Below are 16431 nucleotides of genomic sequence, written 5' to 3' on the forward strand. Positions count from 1 at the left end.
CTCGTCACCAGGTGGTGATTTACGGCACTGTCAAGGCCTCTCTCATTTTCAGTACCATTTCCGAGCAAAGGCCACCGGGGCTGTACTGGGCATTAAGAATAACCCCAGATATGTATTAGAAATCGAGTGCAAAATTGATCTGTACTCACAAAACAGCTGAAGAGGACGGGTTTTACTTTGGAAGCACAGAGCAACGATGGTCTTTGCTGGATGGGGAAAATAAAACGCCATACAGTTTTAGCATCACCCAGCTCGAGCATGGCTAACCACATGGGTGCTCTGCCTCTCTTCTGTAGCATTGCCAGCTCAAGGCCACAGTTGTGAACCTTTCACTAGTTAAGCTCCGTTACACAGGGTGAATTGGCCTCAAGCACTTCCTTAACCTGCCATTTATGTTAAGAAAAAAATAAAAAGTAACATTTTCTCAGAGATTGGCTAAAATGAGGCTGTTAGGAGCTAACCTAGAGAACAGAGTCAAGAAAACCTTCAATGTGCAGCCAGGCAATGTGGCAGATGACAGTGTGTAAAACATTTACATAGTCTCGTTAGGAACAAAGCAATACCTTTATTATGTTCAGCCTCAAACAGAAAACTAATGATTAACTTAATACCACATTTATTTTTAGATAGTACTGCAAGAATCCACATCACCTTACAAACACAGAAAAGATGACACAGGTCTGCCATAAGGAGTTTACAATGCAACCTTGACAAACACTACAAAAATTTTTTGTGAACAGGAGGAGGTAGGGGAGGTTAATAATGCTGTCGGGTTAAAAAGAGGGAGCTTTCTGAAAAAGGGGATTGTCCCAAGAATAAAAAGCAAGTGACAGAGGGTCAGGCATAAGGAACGGACAAGCAGCAGTAGGAAGGATGACAACGTGGAGCACAGGACACCTGACAAAAACATTGTGCAGAGACAAGCTGGGCAGCACAGGTAGAAAACCAAGGAGCTGTAGGGTTTATAATTAACACGTAAGAATGCATCTACATAACAGCAGTGTTTCAGCTATTCCAGAGAAGATAAGTATGAAATACAAATCAGAAGTGGCTTGCTTTTTAAAAAACAAAACCAAAACACAGTCCCATCCCATCACAAATCTTACTGTAGTACTAGTTTCCATTATGAATACTTTGTACTGGGAAGTAGGGAGAATCAAAAGCTCTGCACATGCAAAGAAGACTCAAAGGGGAAAAAAAAACCCTGCAGTTTTAAAGATTTCATTCTTTTTATCCTACAGTATCCGCTTTATAATTTGGAAAAGATGCCACAAAATAATCAGCCTGCCAAGAGGGAAGTCTCCTACTTTAAAACACTTTAGTGATTTACTGTCTTAGTTAAAATCTCATACAATTTTCCTTTGTAGACAAACCATGAAAAGGCCAGGCTTTGTTGTGGGAGCTGAATATTTTAATCGCTGTAGCAGCATTGCAGTTAAGTTGGAGTCTCAGCAATATTTTTTTGCAGACATCTGTGTCCAGTTTCATCTCAAGGATACAAATACTCTGTGACAGTAACTGAATAAAGTTGTAAGTATCCTATTAAGCAAAACAGCAGAGATTTTCTCGGCTACTCTTGATAGCATCATTGCATTAGTGCTATAAAGACTCTGTTGATGGGGCTTAGGTACTGACAGATTAGTGAAAGGAAAAAGCTGTCACCCGCCCTTCCCCACTCCATTAATTTAATTTTTTTTTTTTTAATATATGGATGCATATTAAATGCATGTGAGTCTGTAGAGGCCAGGAGCAGCATTTCCAGAAGGTGTAATCACCTTTAGACAGCAACACCCTTGGCTCTGAGGGCTCCTACAAAAAGGAAGTACTCACAGATCAGGTTTCTGCTTCATTACATTCAGTTCAGGATGCTTCTATGGCAGAGATGAAGTCATTCCCATGACCACCCTCCTTGTGCTTCTCACATGGATGAGGGTAAGGGGGTACAAAGGGCATTAAAAAAACCCAACCCTACAAATTCTAGCATTTATGAATTATGAAAGCAGTTAAAACACATTGACCTGTATTTGAGTTCTACAGGTAAATGTATTATTGATTTAAATTGATGTGGCACTCTAGCCTTTAGTAGCCCATTATTTTTTTCCACAAGGTGGCTCACACACAGAAGAGTGCATGAGGAGTTTTCTTGGTCCTGCATCACTTGGCTAGAAAGTAGCAATGCTGTTTTCCATTCCAAATGTAAGTAATACATTTCCATAAGCATCCATAAGGCAAACTGACCATGAACAATCATGTATAACAGGACCATCCCAACAGTGTTTGTTTTTGGACCGTGCAAGACCACATTTAGAAGAAGCTGAAACCAGAATACTCTGTCCTGAGGGGCTCACCCCTGCAGGAGGCACAGCATTTAAGCAGTTATGCCACAATCAGTAAAGTATTTGCACATCTTACATGCAGATACAGTTTTTTTGATAGATAAATTTGAGACTGCTTTTAAAATTAGTTTGGTTCACAATTGTTGGAGTAAACTAAACCCCACAAGATCAGACAAGTGTTTCACCTAGCCTAGCATATATTGTCTCCATCTTTGACCAATTCTTAAGAGCACATAGAAAAGTCATCTTTCCTCAGCATAATTTTCTTATTTACAGCAACTTAAAATCTCCCTGAGTTAGTGGATGCATCAGACCATTGTTTAACCAGCCCCTTTTTAAAAAAACATTTATACTTCTGTTCCCCAGTACATTCTGCAGCAATTAATTCCACAGTTTGGCTTTGCGCTGCATGAGAAAGCGCGCCCATCTGTCCGTTCAATCCCAAACAACTGAAACTTCATTGTGTACCCACTAGTCCTTGTGATTGCAAGCCAAAGGCACCCTTTACTCTCAGGCTGCAAACAGAGCCTGAAACTGTGACTCAAAGGCATAAGCTCTCTTCCTCACAGCTGACCAGCAGCTTCGAAACACCATGGCACATCAGCAGAGACTGTAAGCACATATATCCACCATTTTATCAGATGAAACTGTGTTAAGAGGGTATTCCTAATAGAGGGCAGGAACAAGGAACTGCAGTAGGGAGGTAGATGGTAGGAATAAAAGGGTGTTCTTTGTTTAATTTAGCTGCACATACTTCAGAGGCAGCAGCATCTCCACTCTGAGTTTGTGAAAATATACCACTCTGTATTCCACCATTTTGCAAAGACATTTATATCATGAAGTCGAGCGACATTAACAGTGGAAGCTATCACGTTCAATATTCTGAAACTGAGGTGGAAGTAATGCTGAATTAGCACACCAACACCCTCTAACAGCCGCCTCTGTTTTAAGATACCATGAGTCTGAGGACTATGGCTCCAACACTCACCTGAGCTCATACTAAAAAAAAAATATACTTAATCTGTCATTGCCATGTCACAAATATGTCAGAGCAAGAGTAGGAATCTTCTCAAAATATTTAGAAGTAATTATAGTAATATGGAACACAGAAATCTGCAGAAAGCCCTCTGGAAATCTAGGCAAGCTGAACTACTGCTGGTGGGTCTCTGAACATCTACTTAAGACAATGTCAGGTGAAGAGGAAAACAAATCAAAACTCTGCCTCCTTAATTATTGCTCAACACAAAAGAAAAGCTGGGAAGATTGCAGGATCATCACCAAAGCTAGAGGCTAACAAAAGACAAAAAGTTCTAGAAGAATCAAGCATTGACAGCAGGCAATAAGGCTGTCTTGGAACAAGCACATTTAATAAAGGCAACACATTTAAAAAAAAACTACAAATACGTAAAATACTCAAGTGGCGCGTCACTTCCAAATAGGTGACTGAAGACTAAAAGGTACCATGGAGTGGAGCAGCAGCTGAACTGCCCGCAGGAGGCTGGCTGGAGGCAGGGACTCGAGATGGCGCTGCTGTCCCACGAAGCTGCCTTGTCATCCCATGCTGGCAAGGCCACCAGCGAAGGACCCTGCAGGGCTTCCAGCCATCCTGCGGGAGGTCACCAAGCTTGCTATTTAGGGAAGGTGAAGGCCTGGCTGGGCCGAGCATCTGCATGCTTCGAACCACCAGTAAAGGAGTTAACACCGTTTCCAGGTCATTCCTCAAAGGAAGGTCCCGGCACGCCATTGTTTAATCCCCAGCTTAGAGCTAAGGGAGCAGTGATTGCATTTTGTACTTTTCCCACCAGACATGAAGTTGAATGACTTACCCCCCTGCCAGGCCTTGCAGTAATGCAGGAGCTGGCAGTTCAGAAAGCACCAGCACTACATTTTCATAAATTTCTACCCCCAACCTTCCCGCAGCCACTAGCTCAGCCTAGCCCAGCGCGTTTGCGGCTGCACACCTGCTGGCATTCATCCTTAACGCTGCATGGTCCTGCTCCGAGCAGGTCCAAATGGTACAGTGGCTAACACGAGTCACAAGGCTACAGAGGCTGAGCTTCCAACCTCAACAAGAAGGTTAAGGGCAGAAAAGTCAACTTTAGACAATACTTAAGAAAACCTCTATAAAAACAAGCAAGATAAGAATTCCCTTTGTATTCCCTCCATGGTGAACAGGCCTGGGCCACCTTTACCCACATATATTGCTCTAAGTCAGCTTCACCATACAATCAATCACCACGTACTCTGTCCAGACAGAGCATCAACATCGTAGAAGGCTCTTAATACAGCCAAACCGGCAGCTTTTTGGTCAGTCACAGTAACCTGGTGTTCAGCAGCTTGGGGGCTACTATCAGAACAATGTAAATAAGCTATGGCTAAAGGAAGAATTACATCACCACATCACCCTACCATGTGTCCACAGGAACCAGTTACCAGACACAAAGGAGCATTCTGCACTCTTGATCCTTTTCAACAGCAAGTCAGCTCACGGCATGTGAACACCAAGGTATTTGGAGCCCCAGGACGCTGCTTCAAGGAGCTTCTCTACTCCACTAAATACGTGCTGCTGCTCCCTTCCCAGGGTCATGTCGGAGGGAAGAGGAGGCAGAAGGCAACAAGTCTCAAAGCACTTCATTGGTAAACAAGATCCAATTCCTATCTCAAAGGTTCCAGGACTGCAGACAGTTTAAAACACATACAGGTGGTTTGTGGGCTGGGAAGAGGAGGACTTCCAGGTCTTTGAAGGCTTGGTCTAGGACCAAGCAATCCACTAGGCTCTTCATTTCAGTGTGAAAGGCAGATCCATTCTCACAGTCCGTGTCATTTGCAGTAATAAAAGGTTTGGGAGCTGTCAGTGCTAGCAGCCAACATTTAGCAAGACACTGAAGCTGTGTTCACACATATAGGAATAAAAGCCCCTTCCCTGCCTCAGGAACAGTCTGGGGTATGTCTGGATAGACAGTAAAACCATTGGGTCCAGCTACATTTCAAGCATAAAGACCATTATAAAGCCTCAGGGAGAGGGGAGTGCAGCTTGCATCTGAGAACATCAGCCAAGGTTGGGGGAAGAGGGTGAGGAAACAAACTTCAGTGTGTTACATTTGCAAACTGAAATTACAGTCTTTCTTCCCTCTTCCCCCATCCCTCTATTCCTTCTCTCCCCAAGTTCCTATGCAGATATTCTGCTGCTGGAGAGTGTGATCAGGGGATAATTTACAACACAATATCTGCATGACCTTTATAAAAAGGAAAAGCATCCCGTGTCCTGGAGTAAGGAGTGGGAAGTCTCCTGCCGTATATCTGAGGAAAGCTCAGTCATGATGTTGGGCCCCCACTCCAATGATGAGCAAAGACTGGCAGAGCCAGGAGAGAAAAAACCTGGCTTACACCACAGGTAGAACCCACGGATGTGGTAGGAACCTGTACAGGGGAGGTTGTATTTCAAGCACCAGTTTAAACAAAGGCTTCCTCATTGGGAGTGCCGTTGATTTTGAGGAAGAGTTTGGCATCATCCATCTTCTGGTTTTTTTCTCTCTCTAGCCTCCGTCTATAGCAGACCAGGTAGATTGGAAGGCAGAAACCCAGCAAGCTCACACCAAGCAAGCCAACATTCACCTGCAGTAAGAAAGACAAAACAAAATTAGGCAGGCTAGGAAGACGACAACCCAGTGACGCATGACAAAGTGTCAGAACCCAGCCCACGTCATTCAGCTGCGGGCAAACCAGGAGACGCCCTGCTCTGTGTATTGGCAACAACCTTCACTGTATTTATATTTACACTCCTGTGCCCTGAGCACCACGTGTATAACCTAAATGCTGCAAGAATTTGTTGCTCTGGATCACAGCTGTGGGTGTCTTGTTCCATAGAACAGGGAGGGCTGTTTAAGCTGCAGTTCTTTTACACCAAGTTTGCCAACTGAAGAGCCACAGGCTGCTGGGGTTGGCACCTGTAACCTAGAGACCAGGACTCTTCCCCAGGAATCACCCATGTCATGATTTTAATGAGCTGCCCAGGCAGACTCACATCAAGACACCACATTAGCCCTACCCTCAAAAGCCACTCAGCTTTTTGGACATTAGCATCGGCAAACCAAAAACGTACTGGTAATCAGAGCTAATAGCTCTCAGGGGAACAGAGTATTACTACTGCATTTTGAGGTCCACATAGACTCACTCACTTTTACCTGACAGATTTTGACTCGCCACACAAAACGTTAGCAGGAAGCACTTGCACAGCCTTCTCCCTTAGTGGCTTTCCGTCCCAGGAAACCATTACACAGGGAGGGGTCTCCTGGACAGCACCAAAGTAACAGCAGACTGAGGGACATGCAAAATTCCAGCTGTTTTTAACCTTGGTCCATGCACAGGAGTCCTTTTGTTTTGAAAGAAATGAGCCAAAATTATCTTAACCACCAAGACTTCACATGAAATTTGAGAAGAACTTGCCCAAAGAGGGTCTCCTTCCAAAGGTCCTGTCAATGCCATAAAAAGAGGCTGCTGCAGAAGGGCAAAAAGGGCACTGATCAACGACTGCAACCCTGTCAAGCTGCCAAACTGAGTAGAGGGGTATCTGTCAACAGAGAAAGCAACAGCATTATTATATGTCATCTTGGCTGTTCACATCACCCAGATCAGATTATGTTCCCAATCGACTAACACAACAGAGCACAGTCCCAAGACAGGCATAATATGAAGAACTTCTATAACTACCTCTTTTTATAGAGTACTGAGTTATACCCGATGGTGTGCACAGTGCTCTCTAGAGCAGAACGCAGCTGGTGACAAGACTACTCTCATCCTGAGCTCTCAAACTTAAGTAGTATCAGATCCAGCACTTGTTTTGCAGCTGTACCATAGGCAGGTGGAAGTGCTTATACAACTGCTGTTCCTATTGCAGAGGGAGAAGAGTGTTGATATTTACAAGTTAAAAGCAGGGCCTCTTTATCCAGATGACAGCATTTGCGGCTGAGCAATCATTTTCATCTGGTCATAACAATTTGCTCCCTTTAGAAGTGAGTGAAACCTGCACAACAGGTTAGTATTTTGTTTTCCTTTTTAGAGGACAAGTCTGATCCCATGTCAAACTAAACAATACTGTAGATTGGAAAGTGCTGAATATCAGATACTACTAATGGAAAAATAAATTTCGGGAAGAGTCTAACATCTTTCTCTTTCCATGACTGAGCAGCGCTTAAAAAGGGTCAGGTTAAACTAAGCTTGGAAAGAAAGAAATGGATCAAAACCTTCATATTCAAAGAAGTCACATTCAAAGCAAAAATACCTCACTCCACGAAGTTCCAGAGAGTTACAGTGGTCAAACAGGATTAGTTTACAAGCAAGTTGATATGTACAGCAACGGGCATTTACCTTGCCTAAGACAAAAATCTTCTGCTTCTAGCTGCCAGGGAACCAAAAGCTTATGCATTTTTGAAGCAGAGTCTTAGATGGGTTTTCTAGTCTGGATTCCCCAGACACTGGGACCAAAACCTTTGACAGGAGTCTGTGGAGGTGTGGAGTCTCCATCCGTGGAGATATTCAAAACCCAACCGGATGCAGTCCTGGGCAACCTGCTCTAGCTGACCCTGCTTGAGCATGAGGGTTGGACTAGATGGTCTCAACGATTGAGGTCCCTTCCCACCTCAACGATTCTGCGATTCTCTGAAAAATAACAGCTTCCTTTTGTTCCTCTGTCCAACAGCTCAGGACAGAGGGTCAGATCTGTTTTCAAAAGCAGAAACATTGCTTAATAAGGAAGAGAATATTCAGGTTAAGCTATTGATAATTTTGATAAGTTGGAAACAGGATGGATGATCTGTCCCAGGAAAGGGAGTAGGCATTACTAATGGTATCTTGAGCAATGCTCTACCAATGTCTTTCAGAGCAGACCAGTAGCAATGTATTCAATTACATTAATGTTTTACCTGGACACATGCACATAACTACTCATTATAAGAGAAAAAAAGCCTTGAGTTTTTCCTATACAACCTTAGTGTCAATAGCCTAGTCTCACCTGAGGCTCACATATAGCTGTGCCTGTCTCATTGCAGTAGCTATGCCAAAGGGGTTCGCTGTTTCTAAAGAAGGAAAGCATCAGCTAGGACTTAAGTCCAGCTACCATCATATCCAGTGGTGACTGAGGAAACAAGTTGCATCATTTTCCCCCCTCTGACCATGATCAGACTGACTTTCCTTCCTGATCTCCCTCTCATCTGCACAGCTTATCATCCCAAACCAGTTTATCTGGCCAGTCACATATTATAGGTAAGCAGAGACTTACACAGCTGCATAGAGGCCTCCCACAGCTGAGTGGATGAATCCTCTCACAATTGTGTGCAAAATGAAGGAAAGAATCTGGAAAGAAAAGTAGAAAAATGTCACATCCTAGATACCACCTAGGTGTGCCAGACCCTAACATACAACCACTCCTAAAAGCTCTTCTCCTTTCTAGTTACAAAGCTGGGCTTGAGGAACCAGAACTGAAAGGTCTGCACAATGGAAACGATTTGCATTAATCTCTAAAAGCTCTGCTTTTCCTTACTTTGCAAAGGCTAACCTGTAGTGCTCCCTGAGGTTAACCACACACAAGACCTATCTCATTTGTAGATGGCACCGCTGCAAGGACATGTCCCCAAACTGTGGCCAGGGTCACAGTGCTTTTTTGTTATGCTTGTGGCCTATTTAGTTGATTTTCTACAAGTTATTGTGGACAATATGCAAGTCTGAGCAAACTATATCTGTTTGCCTATGTCATCAAGGCATGTTTAAGTATAGCAAAAAATCACTAAACTCCTTGCCAAAAACAACCTGGTGCCACAAAATAAATATTTTAACAGGTTTATAATCCCACAGGTACCATTGGGCATAGCATTTGATGCAGAAATAACCTGATAGAGAGATATCTCTCTCTCTCTCTCTCTCTCAGTGCCATGCTTCTTGTAGCAACTTCTCAGCAGCTTAAATCAAGCCCAGGTTAAATGCACAGGCACTGCTGAGAGGATCTCGGTAGGAAAGCATTTGTTGTTACATAGCTCAGCTGCAGAAACTTCTAAGTTTGAATAAATTGTGGATAAACTCTGACATTTTAACTATAGCTGCTTCTAAGTTCTCTCTTGAGAGAGATGTAAACTGCATGGTATTACTTGTTTCAGCTTAAGACTGGGGTTCCCAAAGCAGTACAGAAGCCTCCCAGCAGTGCCAGAAAGCCCTCCTGCCACTAGCCTGGTTCTGCTGGCTTACAGGACCCTCCTGGCACTGTCATGCCTGTTATTGTGTCAGGACCCACGCTGCCAACACTCCAGCACACCCACCCATTTGACCTATTCACCTGCAACGGTAGATTAGGAATAAGGCAAGTGATTCCAAATCCAACCAGCAGCACATTTGTGAATACAAAGGCATTGGTGGCATTGGTGACTTTCTGGATCTGACGATCACGTTTTTTCTTTTTCTTGTCACTTCTGGAAGGATAGCAAAACCTATGTTACAAAAAGCACTTTCAGCAGCTTCTGGAACTCACAGCAAGATTCTCCACATATCACATATCAACTCCTATCTAAACCAGTTTGGCTAGAGGTCTGCCTAAGGAAGTGGTGGAATCTCCATCAGTGGAAGCTGAGGAACATCTGGGCAATTATTTCAGTGCTGTTACTCTTACTGTTAGGCTAGAAGGGAAGTCTGAGCCTCCCCTGCTACAATTTAGATTTGCTCTTCTTGACTGATCTTAGTGGACATGGAAGATAGTTTGGTCCTTTCCTCTGCAATTATCAAATCTTCCTTCAGGCTTCCTTTTCTATACTGAAGAACCAATATTCTTTTCAGTCTTTCATCATAAAACACATCATGCAGAGCAGAGGGGGCCTGCTATGTGGATGTATGTCCCGTGTGGTGCACCACTACGCACTGCTCAGCGTTGTTCTCCTCGTTCTCTAAGCCATCATCGCATTCTTTCAGTCGCCAATCCATGATGTACCCGATCACAGGCGCTGTCAGCAAACACAACAGTTGCAATACCCCAAAAATGGAAGTGTAGAGAGCCACTGCAGGGAAAAAAAAATTTAAAAAGTTGTCAGTCCAAGTGGTACTATAGCAGCAACAGAAAAAAAGACAGGAAAGAAACTGTTCCTCCCCATTGATAGCTCTTCCATTAAGAGCCCAGATTCTGCATACACACAGGCAGGGCTGAAGGAGCTGGAACACCAAAGCCCTACTTCATCATTTAGCCTCCCAGAGGCATGACATTAGAGTGGACACACCGGGCACACGTGCTTTAACCATTCTGATCCTAGTATTCTGAGCAGGATCAGCCCAACAGCAAGTAGGGCTCCAGGAATGGGGCCCAACAACTGTTTAGTGCCCATAAGGTTTCTTCTGGCTAGGATCAACACGAAAAGTTCTTACAAGCAATACATCCTTCACAGCAAACCCTGCCTTAGTCATTTCTCTCCTGCCTTGCTGGAAGCTCCAGCTGCACCTTTCCCAGCTGAGAAGCTTCAGCAAGGACAAGCCAGGCTAGGAAGGTGAAGACTAACCCATTTTGTGCAAAATGGACAAGTTTGGAGGCAGACGGTGCAGAAACTGGAAGCAAAAACCACAGCATCTCAGAGCAATCATTAAAAACCTCAAACTGATGAAAATTCCCCATGTGTTAAAGATGGGAGAAGTGTCTACATGGCTTGCTAAGGGAAAGCTGATGCCAGCAGACTTAGAAGAAACTGCCTCCTCCTGTTACTGAACAGTTCCCCCACCCCACAGTGCTTTTTCCATTTCCTCTCTGCAGCCCACGTGACGGATTTGTAGGCATCATGCAGAAGGGCTGGTGAGTCACGGTGTACCACAGCTCTGAAATAAGGATGTAATTCTGAAACTGCCCATCTCAGCACAGAGTGCTTACAAGTTACAGCACTGTAAGCAAAACAACCAAAAAGAATTTTAGTTTGTCCCTCCTAATGCATTTCTAGGTCTAGCCAAAGCTAGATCAGCCAGGACGTATACCAAAATCAACTTGGTAATGGAGAAAAGCTTCCAACAAGCCCTTCTCTCCTATACAGTTGTAGCAAACCCCAGCAGGGCTGCCTTGCTGTGCCCAGGCATGGCACCTGATGATACTTTTGCCGGCTCCAGTTGCCAGCAAGGGAACCAAGAGGAACTTCCAGCTCCAGCCTCCAAACTCACATTCATGTCCCCGTTACCTCTGCAAGGCAAGACCTGAAGTGGCCCCACATCCCATCTCATTATAGCAACTGCTATAACTGTAGGCAAGAGAGACAGGTGGCATCACCCTCTACAGACTCTCCTGGAGTTGATTTGATATTGTCTGGTTATTTTTTGATAGAGGGTAAGAAGCAAGCCATGTTGTCATGTTTTGCCCCTTCATGCTATTCTGAACACTTAATCTGGGGCTCTAAACAGCAAGAGCAGAAGCTAACTTGAAGCAGAGAAAGAAATTTATGGCATCAAGAGAAGAGGAGACAGGGACAGTAGCTGCTACAAAACAGGGCCTCCTCAATTTATCATCTTAAACATCCTTTCCTGAGGAGGAGGAAAAAAAAACCAAAAACACAATACCTAGCAAATACCAGCAGAAGTAGATATGGCAGAAGCAGAAGCCTGGATAGACCAAACAGACAAAGGGCACATACAACAGCATGACTCTTCACATCCACTGCTCCACATGTTTTTTCCCCTCAAAACTATCCTGAGCAAGCACCTCATACAGCTGAGTTTTCCAGCCAACCCTGATTCTATCCAAGGTCTCCAAGTATTATTACCACATTTGAAAGCAAGGTGCTGGTTTAAAAAAGATGCAGCCAAATTTCAAGTTCTAGATACAAGCGTACTCTCTCCTGCCTTCCTACAACACAATTACAGAGTCATTTACAGAGCTACTCAACCCCTTAGCTTGTCCCCCAATTTTTGGAGGTTTTCAGAAGGTAAGTAGCCACAGGCTGACTGCTTTTTCCCACCAGGTCTAAGTCACCATAATCTGCACAGGAAGCAGGACTTTCAAGGACCTCAGTACAAGTACCTGAAGTACCTCACTGCAAATTAAAGACTTTACTCCCTATCTGAATGATTTTCCCCACATCCTTCTCTCCTGTTCTGCTCCCAGGAATATTTAAGTTTTCTTTGACCATAACACTTGCAGGATTGACTCAACTCTCCTCTTCTCTTGCTGAATGCTCCTAAGAGGAGGAGGAGGTTGCAGGTGGAGGGAGCTCTCTAAACAAATCACATGCAAGTAAATAACTCTGCAAGAAGAATGAGGAATCCAAGGGAGCAGCATCCCATCCTCTCCTGATCTGCACAGATTACATTTCTAGAGAGCTGCACACATCTTGGAATTGCTCTTGCAGCCTGACGCTGCTGCGACTAGACAATACCACTGTTTTGCTGATGCCATGGAAACACCAAGACAGTAAGCGGACTGCATTGCAAGCCCAGGCTACATTCAGGGGGAGGAGAGGGAAAATGGGAAGAAATCTCAAAGGTGGCACAGAAAAAACACAATACACCCAAGGGGCACAATCCCTTTTTTAACATGGAGCTTGATGTAAACAGAATTGGCAGCATATATAGTTAACGTTAATTCTAAAATACCAAGGAGGGGAGGAGAGGAAAAAATGAAAGAGAAGTAACTAGAGGAAGCCAGAGTAAAAAGAAAGAAAAAAATTCAGCATGAAAGAGTTACAAGGTAAGCAGAAAACTAAGCACTGCTGGGAAAGGTAGGCAGTGTGAAGTTTGTCCTGTTTACTGTTTAATGTCTAAACTGGCTGTTGAGCCAGGAGATAACGAGCTGAATGCTGCAGGCTGTCAAAGGCTCCAGAAACAAAGCAATTCAGGGAATGCCAGGGCACTTGGAGTTTCCTCAGTTCCCTCCCCCAGAGCTCACTCCTGTTTTCAGAGGAGTGCCTCTCGATTTATCAGCTTCATGCAATCCAGATTTAACAAGTTCAAACTGGATCTTACTACAAAGGACAAAAAAAAAAGGCTAAGTCTTGTTTTGCAATCCTGGGTATTTTCAACAACTGTAAACTAACGTACTCTTTCCTGTTTGCTCCATGTACTGAATCAGAGCTATAAATACAGACGAGTCCAGCACAGTGAGCACCCCTGAGCCTCCCCGGCACACACCAAGCTGCACAAAACAGCTATGACTTCACTTCTCCCACCCCCAGTTGCTGGGCTGAGACACCTAGTCCAACCATTAGTCATGAGAGTCAGCTGCTCTGTACTTTGTGCTTGCTCAGGATAAGCAAAGCAAATACCTGATAAAATAGGTTTTCCAATTAGAAAAAAAAACTATCACAGTCCATCCTAAGAGGCTACTTTCAACAACCCATCTGGGGAAATAACATGGAATAGTATTTAACAGATACTGGGTTAAAATTAGCTTGACATTCAAGTGTCTGCCTCGCTGCCCCTCTGTCCTGGGTCAGTTCCAGCCCTCCACTAGACCCCACCAGCAGCTGTCAGCCACACTCTGACACCACTAATTGCCATACACGGTGTATCTGCTGAGTAATCAGGCTCGCTGGCCTCTTGCGAGGACCAAGTCTGGGCCAGGTACCAGTTCCAAGGAAGCAGATAAAGGTCTTCAGGTTACCCTACCTTGATCTTCATCTCCAGACAGAAACTCAAGGATGGTATTCATGGCCCCCATGTAGAAGATGAGCCGCAGCTGAGTGACACACATGGTGATAAGGCTGAGCAGCAAGATAGGACTGAAGACACTCTTCATGAAGGAGGGAGAAGCTGCAGAAGGAATAATAGAGTCCCTGAAGGAGGCAACATAACTTTGTAAACATGTACAGTTTCAGAAGAGGCTTTCATCTGGGTTAGTAGGTCTTCTCCTAGCTGGTCATTCCAACACTGCGTGCCAATGGTAGCTCCAAGGAGTTCACAGTTAGCAACTACCTGGTGCCTTACAGACTTCCATAATGAACAGCTATAGATGCTTAGAGTTTGGCTACCAGTAACCGAGGCAAGGGAGTGTGAAGGAAGACTCACCTAATTCTGTGGATTAGAGCAAAAGGAAGCTTCAAACCATTTGCTTTTGCCATAACCATGAGTAAGGGCGGCTTGGTCATGATGGCAACAGTCTACCCAAGAGACAGCAGTGACCAACTGCACTGTCCTTCTGCAGCCACACCAGTTAACCATGCTGTTGTCCCCACCACTGGCAACAGCACATGGTATATTTAGACAAGTATACAAGGACAGGATTCCTTATGTAACTGAACTTGTATTTAAATAATGGTGGCTGGCACGTGGCCCTGGCAACACATGGATCGTGTATCACTCTCTTATAAACAGGTCTGGAGCAGAGCAGAGAGGCCGACAGCCTTTTGCCAGCACAAGCATCCCTGGGGCACTCATGGAACCACACCTGCATTGTCAGGTTGGCACTTCACTTCTAGGTCCACCGTAGACAGACAGAGCTTGTTGTTCTCTTGCAAGGCTGTTGGCTCCTTGGGGCCCTTCATGGAGCTCCCCACACTGAGACGGCGCCCCACAGTCGTTACTTGCTTGTAAAACTGCTTCCCAGTGATTTTGTGGTCAAATCCCAGCCAGCTGAACTTTATTTTCACCCTGTTGGGCAGTAAAGAGCATGAGAGCTGCAACACAGGGTGGGAAATCAGAGGCAACAAAGTTGCAGGAGTCAGAGAGGCTATGTATGGATTGAAGGCACTAGCTTCCACCTACAAACCCACAAGTGGTCTGGATCCAGAGCACAGAGAGATTCTTCCCCAGGCCAATTTGGCACAGGTCAATATAGAAATACTTATGACTACTGACAGATCATTTTCTTTCATGATTCCTACGCTTTGGAAAGTTCAACTTTCCACAGATACTCACCAGTCAAGACATTAACACTAATGGCAGACATAAATCCTCAACCTAAGAAGGAATGGCAGCAATAGACAACACACAAGGGAGTTCCCTGTCCACTCGTCTAATTTAACTGTGCCAGCACTTTCTAGAGGATTAAAAATGGGATTAGCCCTCAAGGCCAGTCTAGAGGACACTTACGAATAGTCCATGTCTTCTGGTCCTGGGAAAGGCTCCAGTGGCCAATTGAAGAAGCAGTTGAGGAAAACTAGTCCTGCACAGCTTGCCCAGACAAGCAGAATAAGGATGAAGGAGACCCCAAAGTCATATATAACCTGGAAATCACAAGGGAATATGGTTTTGGCTATAAGAACAGAAAGATACTTCAATATTCTTTGAATGAGGTTTGAAAGGAAGCTGTGGGAAAGAAAAATATGCTACATTTAAAGTGGGTTTAACTCAAGTGGCAACAAAGAACAGTTCTGTAACATGCAGGCTCAGAAAGAGATGTATACATACATCTTTAACAGCAGCTAGAGCAACAACAGGATGTTCAGCTGGAATAGCATGCAGCTGTATTGCAGATGACTGCCATCCCAAGTTTTCATCTAGGACCTTTTCTTTGGAAAGCCAACAGGAACTTCCCTGCACACTTGAGACTGCCTTACCTTTACTATACCCCCCTTATGCTAACACTGCAATGAAACATATCTGGTTCAGAACCACTAGTGATCTACCAAGGCAGCCCAAGCGAGTCTCTCTTCTGTGCCCTCAGTGCTGTTTGCTAGCTCTGAACAGTGTTCAAAGCCTACCATCTGTGACAATCACACAGATTAAACATACATGTGTATTAAAAATACATATATATACACTCAGAGTTTAAAAAAGCAACCTTTTGTAAAGGTCTTCAGTTACTCACTTTTACTTAACAACTTTAAAATTTTACTGCTTATTAGTGAACAGACTGTTCTCTCTGCAGTATTTATTGAATTCTTGAGGCAGTCACTTGGGAAGTCTTTAACAGAGATGGGAACTGAATCTTGCAAAGGCACATCTCTAAAAGAGTGCTTTAACAAAGTACCTCTTTCTTGCCACATTATTGCTAAATGGTGCAAGACTCCAGCACAACATCACCAGTCATGAGTCATGATCCCACAGCCTCACCTTGATTCCTGGAAAAGTCACAGCAGAGGAAGCATAGGAGCCAATCATCAGCGCAATGAACGTGGAACGAAGGTCACCAAACATGTTGGGCAGCTAGGGAAAG

General features: G+C 44.2%; 1 protein-coding gene across 3 annotated transcripts in view; it reads right to left on the reverse strand.

Annotated features, from left to right (window-relative positions):
• Positions 1 to 4362: 4362 nt before the first annotated feature.
• The window catches only part of SLC43A2 (solute carrier family 43 (amino acid system L transporter), member 2), a 28058-nt gene continuing 15989 nt past the window's right edge, over positions 4363 to 16431 (reverse strand). For all 3 annotated transcript variants that reach the window (XM_010282036.1, XM_010282037.1, XM_010282035.1), the window contains 9 exons: positions 16329 to 16421; positions 15366 to 15499; positions 14722 to 14924; positions 13944 to 14087; positions 10237 to 10372; positions 9661 to 9793; positions 8614 to 8687; positions 6783 to 6906; positions 4363 to 5951 (listed from right to left, as the gene is read on the reverse strand). In XM_010282036.1, the coding sequence (XP_010280338.1) occupies positions 5790 to 5951; positions 6783 to 6906; positions 8614 to 8687; positions 9661 to 9793; positions 10237 to 10372; positions 13944 to 14087; positions 14722 to 14924; positions 15366 to 15499; positions 16329 to 16421 (1203 nt within the window). In that variant the 3' untranslated portion in view covers positions 4363 to 5789. The remainder of the gene's footprint in view (positions 5952 to 6782; positions 6907 to 8613; positions 8688 to 9660; positions 9794 to 10236; positions 10373 to 13943; positions 14088 to 14721; positions 14925 to 15365; positions 15500 to 16328; positions 16422 to 16431) is intronic.

This window comes from Phaethon lepturus, unplaced genomic scaffold (genome assembly GCF_000687285.1).
Source record: "Phaethon lepturus isolate BGI_N335 unplaced genomic scaffold, ASM68728v1 scaffold32152, whole genome shotgun sequence".
NCBI lineage: Eukaryota > Metazoa > Chordata > Aves > Phaethontiformes > Phaethontidae > Phaethon > Phaethon lepturus.